The following is a 12,403-nucleotide window of genomic DNA, read 5'->3' as shown; positions in this document are numbered from 1 at the left end:
GAAAAGAATTGCCTGGAAATTATCCTTAGTTCCATATTTTATTGTTCTTTCTCTCAACTCACCGCCTCCCACATTTATTTCATTTTGTTAAGCTCCTTGGCCTGCTGAAATTTAAATAATTGTTGTCACCTTATAATGATGGCTGACCACTTGGCAACTTTGTAAATTGGGCTGCAGGCGTATACTATCCAACATACTTTGCCTCTTTGCCTGTCAACACAGTGATCGAAGGTCTTGTGTTGCTTTACTGTGCTCAAAAGTAGTTTTTCTTTGGCTCCCATCTTGGGCTGGCTGTTGCTGTAGCAGTAGCAATCAGAGTGAATACAAGTTATATCATTCCAGGGATACTTCCCTGGAGAGAGTGTGCATATACTACTTTTAGATCAGTATGGATTGCAAATAAGAATTTCTTTTTTCTCCTTAGAAAAGGAAGAGGAGGAGGAAGAGGAAGAGGAAGTTACTCAGGAGGAAAAAGAAAATGTTAAATTACATGCCATGGTCTCTGTGTTCCAATTTATCATGAAACAAAGCTACATTTGTGCTCTGATAGCTATGATGGTAAGTACTGACAACAACAAATAATGTGTTCTCAGTGTTTTCCTGGGACTAATCGGGTCTTTGATTTTCAGTTAGTGTTTGCATCAGGGTTATAAAATATCAGTATGCATCATTTTGGTTCCCTTTTACATTATTAATACATAATTCTCAAGCCTGTTATAGACCTATAAATAGGGCAACACACAGGGTTCTGGGTAAAGCATCACATTTCCAGGACTGGAAACCCTATGTTTTGTTGTCTTTTGAATGTCAGAAAACCACTGAGGCTCAGTTTTCTATTGATTCCGAAGCTTTTGTATGAGCAGGTTTGTCATGCTTGTGCTCCAGTCAGAAATTTGTCTGCAAACTTTAAAGCATTTCATATTCATCTAGTAAATTTAAATATATAATTTCTATTGAAATTCCATATAGTTTCAACATCCATATAGTTTCTATATCATTTTGAATTGAAGCATGCATACAGTTTACTCTCTTGAGAAAAAAGATCTATAAACCCTAATTTCCTGTATTGACACAGAAAGGTCTCAAGGCAAATACAACTTTGTGCCAAGCAAGATTTTGTTATAATATTGCTTACCACCTATATTTTTTCTTTCATTTTGTTGTTTACTTTTAAGCCCACTGGATGCAAATACCTGGAGTTGCACTGTAGCTAGTTTTCATCACGATGATTAGTTCTCTGTCTATATTCCCAATACAGGCTTTGGTTTTACTGTTTTGGAAAGGTTTCAACTGTGATGCAATTTACCATAAAGTTTCTTGGCCCGATTCTGCATTTAAAAATGGTAAAACAAATTATTTTGGCTGCTTTTTGTTTGCATATAGTAAAAAGAAAATACATGTGGGTAGGTTTTTTTGGTTTCAAACTTTATTTGCTGTCCTTTAGCAGGAAATGTTTCTCATTACAAACTAAATAAAACAACTCTGTGTAGAATCTGGATCTAACTTGATGCATTTTGAGACACTGGCAAGTGCTTATTTTCTTACTACCACGATGCCTCTTTTTCTTATTTTTTTCAGCTTGCATGCTTCGCATGCTTTGCATTTCCTTTTTAGTTCATTTCCAGGCTTATATCTGTCAATGTCAAAGGTGGAGATGTATTTAAAGACCCTTCTTCTAGTATAATATTGAGACACTACTAGATTTTTCCATAGTGAAATATCCCCATTTTAAATGACCGTAGCCAAATTCATCTATGAATTCATTTCTGGTGTGATCTGATTCCACTTATACCAAATTCCGCTTACAGCATAGCTAAACATATCTGAGTGAATGTTAATTTCCTATATGTCAACATATTAGTGTTTTCACATACCCTAAAAGATACCATTTCCAGAGGGGCTGAGCTAACCTGATTAAAATATTCTTAATGTTTCATACTTTTCTATTTACATTAAAAGAGAAATTAAAATATTCTGTTGACAGGTATTCCAGATTTATATAAAAATATAGCTGAATTTTGCCCTAAATCAGTAACAAGACATGAATAATAAAAAAAGCACTTTAAAAAGCAATACTTTTCCTCATGTGTACAATAGATAAGTTTTCAGTAACTGATTTCTGCAAGCTGTACAAAACATTTGGTAGTTGTGAGTATAGGAAGCCAACTAACATGGTTAGTGCAGACTAAATGATCTTCAGATTAGGAGTGCACATACCAAAGTTTTCCATTTAACATTGATTCCACAAAAGCAAGAGCGGTGTGGAGTCAGCGTCGTTTTCTAAGTCTGCTGAAGGCCTTGAACGTGAGGAGCTATTGAACATTCCCTTGCTATTGCCACTCTGAATTCTTTGCTGCTAGTTTTGCAAGGAGGCCTTGTGGGCCCAAAAGTTAGTCTGTATTTTCCATCTCGGTTAGTCTGCTTACAAACCTTACCAAGCTGCAATTAATGTACAAAGAAAGGTTCGTCCTCAGCTCTGGATTTCTTAAGAATCCATTTTCAGCATGTTTTCCAAGGGGTTTGTTGTAGCTGGCCTGATTAATACAGGTGGGAGTTTTATGACAATGAAAATGTGTGCTAGGTAGAGAAACACTGTAAAGTTTGACTGGCAGTATGCAGCAACGCTTTTCCTGAGTAAATCTGTGAACATTTTTCTTTCTCTTTTCTCTTTCCACAAGGCTTGGAGTATCACATATCACAGTTGGTTGACTTTTGTGTTATTGATCTGGTCTTGCACACTGTGGATGATTCGGGACCGAAGGAAATACGCCATGATCAGTTCACCGTTCATGGTTTTCTATGGAAATTTACTGCTAACGTTGCAGTATATATGGAGTATTGAGCTCAAGAATGATGAGCTTCCTGAAGTATCAGGATTTTTAGAAAGAAAGGAACCTGGGGAATTAGCATCTAAGGTATGTGTTATGAACAGCTGAGACTTATTTATGAACACCATAAAATATATTGTGATGAAAAATGTGGAGCTCTTGGCATTTCTTAAGAATGAATCCTCATTATTCAGTATGACCATGTTCAGCAGCAGTTCTACAATGAAGGATAAGTAATTTTAAAAATGTTGTTGCAAAACTTGCTTCTGGTTCATAAATCTAATATCAAAACAAATGTTTCAAATGTATCTGGAAACTGTCATGATAATTCTGCAGAGAATTCTTAGTGGGTGGAAAATTGCTCACTTGTTTGGATCTATAAAATGGATGCGAAAGTAGATGTGATTTGATATGTTGGATTAATTTTTATCCTCTTAAACCTCTCCTCTCATAACTGAGAGCGTGATGTCTCAGCTACTTGTGAATCCTTCAGCACAGATATCACACATGGAAGCTTCTGGCCTTCAAAACCATAAACCCCACACCTGTGTGGTCAATGGCAAAATACCCACTGGTTGTAGTGAGACCCAAGCAGGGGCCATATGAAGCTCTGAATATGAAGTCAGCTCAATGATTGTGGGCAACTGAATAAACACTTTGCAGTTTTAGCGGCTTTATTTACTGTGGAACTGCCTTTGCTGTATTCAGTTACCCGTGGGATGTCAGGTCTGTCTTTGAATATGATAGCAAATGTAACTGTGGTGTCACTGAAGTTACTAATACCACTCATTCCCTTATCATCTGGCACAAGCAGCAGTATGTGACTGTAGCTGAACTTTAGTTCTTTACTCTTACACCTGAAGCAGCAAGAGCTGGAATCCATTTCAGGTCACGAACAAGAGGGTTTGTTGATCTCAATGCATGATGTTTTTTTCTTTTGATGTCTTGAAAGCCCTACAAAATGCGTTGAGTTTGGCAGGCTTGCTTCTGGGGGTTGGAATGAGCATAAATAGGAATCTGTTTCCTAGAGCAGTCAAGAGGGGCATCTCAGAGAGTGCATCTGGTTGGCACTGCTCCCCTTGAGCTAAGTGTATCACTTCCTTTGTGCCTCCTAATTTCCATTTAAGGTGATCCTGCAACTGATTTTCCTGGTTGGCATTGCCCTTTGGGCAACCATTTCTGGATCATTAATGCATTTGAAAATTAGTGAGCACTGTATTATTTCTCCCGTAAAGGTAGAGCTAGTTTAGTAAGAGAGCTAGATCTCGAGGGGTTCTGCAAGGTAAGTTCTACAGTTTCAAGTCTCAATGACTTTGTGAATCTCTAAAAGGTTTTAACTGTCTTAATATAGTGTCAGCCCCTTTGCCATAGTCTCTGATTAGCTATATCATCAAATGTCTTATCTAAAACTGGTATCAGGAAAGGAAACTGTTGTGCATATATGATGAGATAGCCACACCTATAAAACTAGTAGAAGACATCTGCTGTTTTTTTAGGCTGAATATAATGCACTCTGTAAATTTAAGTAAAGACTGAATACTGTATTCTGCAAGGAGAGAAAGAGCCAAAGCAATATACTGTAATTCTCTCTGCATAATTTTCCACATGCTTTGAATGTGTGTCCTGGTCTGAAAAAGAAATAAAATGGATGCTGTGAAAGGTGAACTAAAAGCATTTGTTTTGTTTACAACCCTTCAAAACTTGTCTTAGACCCAGTGTGGCTCTGGAAATGGCAAGAGCAGTGAGACAGAGCTTGTTGCTGCAGAACAGATCTGTGCTTTATAATATCAGATGTTTGTGTAGCAAAAGCCAGAGCTCCAGGAGGTATCTGGAAGAGTTGTGACAATTCACACAGGCTGAGGATCTTCTATGGCAGCTCAGCCTTAGCCACAGTGCCTGTGAAAACAGCTGTCACCAGCCTAGGACCTCTTCTTTTCCCCATGAAGTACCTTCAGGTTAGATGAAAAAGAAGAGAGCTCTTTACATTACACTATTGGCCTTGTCATTGTATTGTATTGTATTGTGTACAAACTACTTGACTCTTACATGTTTCCTATTTGAGATTTTATTCTTCTGGTTTATAAAGTAGTGAAATAATCTGCAAACCACTGCACCACTGAAATCAGGGGAAACTTTATAGAATGTAAGTGTAAAATCAAGTGTGTGATAAATAGACATCATGCTGTTTTCTGAATCCTGGCCATCTCTCAATATTGCAACCTGTTGAATTTAGCTCTTTCTGAAACACTTTAGAAGTTTAGAAGTACATTCTTCATTAAAGAGATTATTTATTTCTAAGATATCCTACTGTTATGGAATTAATCATCTCTCAGAGCTCTTCCAGGAGTCAAGAGCCATCTCAAATGTTGTGACTGTCTGCTGCAAATGCAAGGCACATTTAGTTGACTGTGTCTTTCATAACATAAGGACACACAAAGAAATTTTTGGCTTTTAAATTAATTGCATTTAAGCACCTAAAGTACCAAACCTCTTATATCAAAAGAATTAGGATTTACCAGACCCTAATAATGACAAGACACTCACCTAGCTGTGCTTGTTCCCTGCAGAAAGGGAAAAAGGAACAAAAAAGGACAGATGGGAGTTATACTGATCAAAACATAACTGGAAAATCCTTAAACTTTTAAGACAGGAAGAATAACTGTATAGGACAAGGTAGAATAGGACCTAATAGGTAAATATATCTAAGAAAAGGTGCAGACTGAAAGTTAATACTCCTGTGAAAAGTGCAAATAAAAAAAAAGTTGTTTTTAATGCAGGATGTTTCCTAAATGACTTAATTTCCACAAATACTTACTTTGACACTGATGCCATCATTGCCATTTTCTGATGTGCAGAGAAAACATTGAAAAGTTGCTGAAAATACATGTTTTCAATGGCAGGAAGTGGGATATACAATTAGTCTGTGTCTCGTTTTTGTTTTGATTTTTGTTTGCAGATTCTTTTCACGATTACTTTCTGGCTACTGCTTAGGCAACACCTCACAGAGCAGAAAGCACTTCAGCTAAAAGAAACTACCTTATCTGAGGTCAAAGTTGGAAGTGAAGAAGATGAAGAAAAAGGTAAAGTCGCATCAGATTTAATGGATTCCTTCAGTCATGACAGAAGATCCAGTTACTGCTTTTCTTAATGCTGAAAGCAATTAGCAAGGCATTTGTTATCAGCTGAACAAGGACTGCAAAATCCATGTGCAACTAATCTCTCAGGTGATATAAAAATAAAACCTTTGAACTTCAGAAAATCAAATACAAATGAGAATTTGCTTTACAGTTGAACCGCAAAAAATGCAAGATAAATTAAATGACTCATTTGAGAAATGTAGTGGAACTTTCAAATAATCAATTTATTCCTGTGTCCCAAACTCAGACTAGCAGGTGAATTGCCATAGGAGTTTAACAATAGGAGAAGAAGAGTTTAAACAGGAAAAGTCAGTTGCTAAGTTCCTTGGAAGTTTCACTTTGTACATAAGCACTTGTACAAGAACAGAAGTTATACCTCTAATATCAATATGAGAGTAAGTATGTGTATTTTACAATGCAGGAGATGTGCAGTAAGAAGTGTACCTGACAGTGAAGTTGACTGTTACAGTTTAAGCTAATCTAACAGCTCACTGCCTGTTTCCTCCTTTGCTGCTGGGCACCTGCTCCCCCAGACCTTCCTTGCCATTTTCCATCTCCCTCTGGATTCTGGGCTGAAGCAGTTCCACTCACTGACATGGCACAGGCCAGAAACAAAATGAAGTAGTTTCCTGTTGGATTCTTTGGCTCAGTAAAACATCTGATCAGTGTCAGAGCTGTGCAAGGACAAGCGAGAGCAAGGAAAGAGTCTGGGAAGAGGGATGGCGAGGGGGACAAAGGAAGGGGCAACCCTTTTGGTGGTGAAGTCTCAATATTGTTCTCAACATGAAAAACATTACAGATAAGTGCTATGAGTTTGGAGAAGGCCAGTTATGTGGATACCTGCTCATGTGTGTTCTTGAGGGGACACCCACCCTGCCCTCCACGAGCCTCACAAGATTCATAACTAGGGAAACCTGGCCTCTTCACAGGGCAAAAGTAGTTTGCCTTTTCTGCAATGGCTGAGGCACAGCAGAAGAAGGTGGAAACGTGGTAGTTTCTTTGAAAACAGCAGTGTTAGTGCAGCATTTATATTTTTTAAGCTTGTTTGGTTTTATGTTAATGTTTCCTCTTGCTTGTGGTTTTTGAAGGAAACCACAGTATTCTCTTAAGGACATTTATCCCTCTAAACTCAGGATCAGGGATTTTTTGGCAGCAGTGGTGGTTTCTTTGCTTTCCAGTTTAAAAGGTTTCTTTCCTGGGATTATAGGTATTGCCAAGAATATTGTTTTGACCATGATCCAATATACAGCCCTTAGGCTCTAATTTTCCACTATAGCTCCCTGCATGTCAGACAAAGCATAGAATTGTGCCTGCTAGGGCCATAGAGCAATGTGCTGTATGGCTCTGGGAGCAGGTAGAGGTTCATGTGACGCTGAAATACTTTTCCTTGTTCTGGAGTCATGTAGATGATTTAGAAATACACTCTCTTGCTGTGAACATTGTGTTTAAGTTTCTGTGTTGTGCACAGAGCTTTTGCTTTACATACATTTCAACTCTTTCTAAAATCCCCAAAATAGATGGAGGCCAAATGTGACTCTGTGTCTTTGCAGGAGAGGAATTGCAAGAGGGAGAAGTGGCAGAAGAAGAGGAGGAGGAGGAGCAGCAGGAGGAGGAGCAGGATGAGGATGATGATGATGAACAGGATATTATGAAAGTCCTGGGGAAGCTGGTGATGGCTATGTTCATCAAGTACTGGATTTACGTCTGTGGGGGCATGTTCTTCTTTGTCAGCTTTGAGGGTAGAATTGTCATGTACAAAATCATCTATATGGTACTGTTCCTGTTCTGTGTGGCCCTCTATCAGGTAAGTGAAAACGGTTTGGACTAAATTTTGTCCTTGAATACAATGGTTCCTACCTTTAGCTTGGCAGTTAAGTAGCTCAGAACAAAATTCATAAGTAGTGTGTTTGTTCTTTCATTAGATACAACATGATAGTAACAAGATCCTTTGAAGAGGTTGATGAGACTAATTCTTCTTTGGCTTTTGATTATAGTGCAGGCAAAGTGCATGTAAATTAAATAAATGCCTACAATACATACCTCCCCTCTGGGACTCCATTCCACATCACTACGAGAACCTGTATGGTAAATTTGTGGATGTGTACTCATCCTACCAGTCTTTGCCGTGGTTGGTCCACGCAGCTTCCCCACCCCAATGAGCATGGAGTCCAACTCCTCCTGGACTCCTAATGGTGATGAAACTGAGTGACTGAAGCTGTCCCTGGCCTTTATGCCTGTGGCCATGTCCTGACAGACTTTGATTTTACACAGAAGTCAGAACTCGAGTGTATATGCACCAAGAGTAAAAACTGTATTTCAGAGACCTGTGGCTGCTGCTGGGTACACATCATTTACCTTAGGCCAGATTGGAAGAATAATAGTCTTCATTTGCTAGTACAGCTTTGTCAATATTTTTGTCAGTGGCTTTGCTTTGAGCTTGTTTTAACTTCCTCAGTGTGTGATTTTCAGGTGCACTATGAATGGTGGAGAAGGATTTTAAAATACTTTTGGATGTCAGTGGTTGTTTACACGATGTTGGTGCTTATCTTCATCTATACCTACCAGTTTGAGTCATTCCCAGGGTTGTGGAAGAACATGACAGGCCTGGATGAAAGCAAGTAAGTGTTTTCGTTTCATTTTTTTTCCAGTAGATTTTTGATATGGTGGAATGCTCTGAGAGCACTCTTCCTTCCTGTAATGGAGACCAATCATGAGACCATCCCCAGGCATAGCTGACTTTAAGCACTCAGCTCTGGAGCCATAGATTTATTGGTGCAAAAATGGAGAGATGGGAAAGCACGTAAGAGGGGCTCAAAGAGTCTTCTCTTTCACCCTATCTGCTGCCAAGGCCTTGGCACCACTCCTGTTTCCAATATGATGCCAATACTTCTCTCTACCTCTTTAACTATATGAACAAGATTCAGAGAGAGGTTCAGAGTAGATTTGCAGGCTGTCTGGAGCCAATGAAGATGGACCTGCACTCAGGCTAATGAGGAGGGCTGAGTTTCTTCCTCCTCTTGATGTGCTGGGCATTCCTCAACAGGAGTTTACCTGATGAAGTACATGCAATATGAGTGGATCTTCCATGCAGGACTTTCAGTGAGAGACAACCTCCCTGGCTCCCATAAAGAGATTTTTGGCAGGGTTGGTTGGTTTGGCTCTGTACGCTTACAGTATCTCTCTGAATTACTGAGTCCAGGCGCAAGATATCTGCATTGTAAAACTTTCTGCTTTAGAAGAATTTAAAGATCTAGAATACTTACCAGCGCCTTATTTCCCATTACAAATGATTTGTAATAAGGTCTCATGAAAAGCAAAAGATTTTGGTGTGAAAAGATGACTTAGTGGCCTACTTTGTTTTTCAGACTAGAGGATCTTGGTTTAAAACGGTTTTCTGTGGCTGAGCTATTCACACGCATCTTTATCCCCACCTCCTTCCTACTAGCGTGTATTTTACATCTTCACTACTTCCATGACCGTTTTCTCCAGCTCACTGATTTAAAAGCTGTAACCAGCAAACAGGACAACACTATTTACAGGTAAAGAAACAAAGTAAATGAAGCTATTCATTGTCTGTATGAAAGCACTGTTTCTGACTGTCTTTTAATGCTCACTTTTCATGTTTGCCCTTGTTATGACTAGCTGGTTTAAAAAAAAAGGGAGAAAAAGTAGTCAGTCTCCCTCAGACCCCACCACTCCACCAAACAAACCACAAGCAATGTATCTGTCTCCCTCCTTTCTACCACATGTTTAAGTTTTTGATTTTGAGGTACATTTTCAGAGGTATCAATAACATTTATGCATTTATCTCATTGGCTTTGACCTATAATAGGAGTTAGATGCTTAACTGGTATGTGTGCCTTTTTGTAAATCCTGGCAATAATAGGCTTTTAGTTTGGATTACTTCTGTTTTAAATGTCCATGTTGCAGGCCAAATGGAGATTGGGAGATCTTTGGAAAATATCACATCGCCTCAGACAATGAGGCCTTTTTATTATGTTGAACTTCAGAAATGGAAATATACTATATAGTGTCATATTATACATTGGTTTAATTCTTCTGAAGAAACCAACTCATTTAGACAATATTTTTAAAGTATTCACCTGTACATAGATAAGTGTAACTTAGCTGCATTTTTATGAGTGAGGGACAACTGCATTGCATCACATACACCACAGCATGTTGTGGAATAATGACAGTTTATCTTAACAGAGAATTCTGCTCTGTGACTTACTCATTTTACAAAAAACATTTCAGACATTTTTCAGGCATTCAATCTAGCGTGAAGCGTCTTTACAGTGTCTGGTACAAGTATGCTTGTGTTCCCTATTCTCAGTGCATGTGAATAAGCTCTACTTTTATGGATTGCTTCTGCAAACTTCCAGTGTCTGTATTTAAATCAGTTGTTAAAAACAAAACAAATCAGCTTGACAAGGAGCTCCTAAAAATGTTGCTTTTCTTTTTGTTTTTACTTATCTTTTTTTATACCTGTTTGCATAATACTTTTGCCTTTTGCTCTTCTTGAATTGCTAAATCCCATAGCAAATTCAGGGGCCCTTTGAAATGGTCTGTGAGCAAACTTCCTTGCCCACCGCACATTTTTTTGTGTGGCCGCAGATGTACATTACTGTGTCTGAACTGGGCAGCCAAGCCTTGAAACCCAAGCCCAGCTGGGCATCCCAGCCAGGCTGTGCCCAGCCTGAGGCATCTGGGGGGAAGCAGCACAGTTTGCAGTAACCGTTCAAGTTTTTTTTGTTTATTTGTTTTGTAGCCTAAGGACTTTGCACTGAGCTGTGTAACATAGAAACAGCTTGCACCTCCACCCTGGTGTGATCCTGGTAGGCACAAAATGAAAAAAAACACCCTCAGACAATCCCAAGCTGTAGGTGGTTTCACAGTGCAGCACTCTGCCTCTGGAACCACTACTTAACAATTTTGTTGAACAAAATTCCAGAGTAGATGAAAGATGCCAAAATACTAGCTACGACTTGCCGAATGCTGGCGTGGAGAAGGTTGCTCTAACTGAATTGACGTATTTCTCAAAAGGGTGGAGCCACCGATACTAAAGACACAAAATGTTGTCAGCGTCTTATTGATAGCAAAAAAATCAAAGGCAAGAAAAGGCTGGTATCAGAACAGAAGGTTGTAGTATGTGGATTTTATCTGCAGTCAGTAAAAATAAATTTTTACCAGGAATAAGTATCCTTGGGACAGGACACTGAAAGTAGGAATTGGTTGCCACCATAGGCTTAAGCAAAGGAATGAATGAAGAGGATTGTGTGATATCATCTTTTTCTCCTTATCAGTACAACAAAGTTTTTTAAGTCTTTGTGTGGTACCAGATTGTACTGAACTGTAAGATAAGTAGCTAGATATTTTTAAATCTTAAATGTGTGAAATGTACTGTATTTGTCATTTTGCAGTATTTCAAAATCACAGTTATCACATAGATCATTTGTTCCTCCTCAGAACTTTTCACAAGCATCCAATTCCCAAATCAAAACACATTTTCTTGTTTGTGCTATCATAAGCACTGCCTGACATATGAAGATCCAGCTGTTTTCTTCCCTCTTCATGCAATAAATACTCAGTACTGTGAATTAGCTGAAGTTCAAAGCTTCAGCATGAGAACTCAGCTGACAGTTGCACTGATGGTGCATAAAGATCGATAAAATCTAGCACAGCTACTAGCATCAGCTTAACAGTAATGCTAACAATAGAAATAAGTTGCAGGGACAGTTAAAACACAGATTAAAGACTCATATGTACCGTAACTATGTGCAATACTTTTACAAAGCCACTAAGGCTTCATTTGTTCCTTTTACCTTAAAAATTCTTAGCACAACAGCTAGTTTACCCCTCAAAATTGTTTTTATGTTGCCTCTGTTGCTACAGAAAAATTTAAAAATTAAAGAAAATGAAACTTTTTTTCAGTAAGCAGACAAAAGTCAGTCCTTTTAATAGAGAACTTGTTAAAACAACCGCAACAGGTGAGAGCTAGTCATGAAAGTTATAGTGAAAAGCAGCCTCAGTTCTTCCATCAGCCCCTGAACTGATTGTGTGGTTGTGGTATTATGTCTGTATGTAGCTGAAGAGTCTTGTTAAAATCCCTAAAACTTTTCTTGCATTAAGATACTGTTTCACATGAGCAAAGTGTGCAAAGTGAGTTCAAGAATAAGGCTCTGCCATCTACAAATAGAGGTGACAGAACCTGGCATACTGCAACTGGCAGAGTGAGACATTTCTGACTATTTATAAAGGTGACAGAACCAAGGGCCTGGGTCAGTTTTGCATTTGCAAGAAGAAAGGGAAAACTTCTGATTAAGACTTTATAAGCCCATTTCCTTCCTGCGTCATGAATTGTGGTATGGCAGAGATAAAGGCTGTGAGGCAGACAAATTCTATGGTATGATGCTTCATTATAATCACCTTTAAATA

At 38.6% G+C, this 12,403-nt stretch overlaps 1 protein-coding gene across 1 annotated transcript in view; it reads left to right on the top strand.

Moving 5' to 3' along the window:
• Positions 1-12,403, top strand: part of PIEZO2 (piezo type mechanosensitive ion channel component 2) — a 318,339-nt gene that overhangs the window by 222,819 nt on the left and 83,117 nt on the right. Inside the window, exons 12-17 of the mRNA XM_067290714.1 lie at positions 425-558; positions 2,679-2,915; positions 5,785-5,908; positions 7,516-7,769; positions 8,435-8,583; positions 9,331-9,504. Coding sequence (XP_067146815.1) covers positions 425-558; positions 2,679-2,915; positions 5,785-5,908; positions 7,516-7,769; positions 8,435-8,583; positions 9,331-9,504 — 1,072 coding nt within the window. The remainder of the gene's footprint in view (positions 1-424; positions 559-2,678; positions 2,916-5,784; positions 5,909-7,515; positions 7,770-8,434; positions 8,584-9,330; positions 9,505-12,403) is intronic.

This window comes from Apteryx mantelli, chromosome 2 (assembly GCF_036417845.1).
Source record: "Apteryx mantelli isolate bAptMan1 chromosome 2, bAptMan1.hap1, whole genome shotgun sequence".
Taxonomy (NCBI): Eukaryota; Metazoa; Chordata; class Aves; order Apterygiformes; family Apterygidae; genus Apteryx; species Apteryx mantelli.
This window is presented reverse-complemented; position numbering and strand designations above follow the sequence as displayed.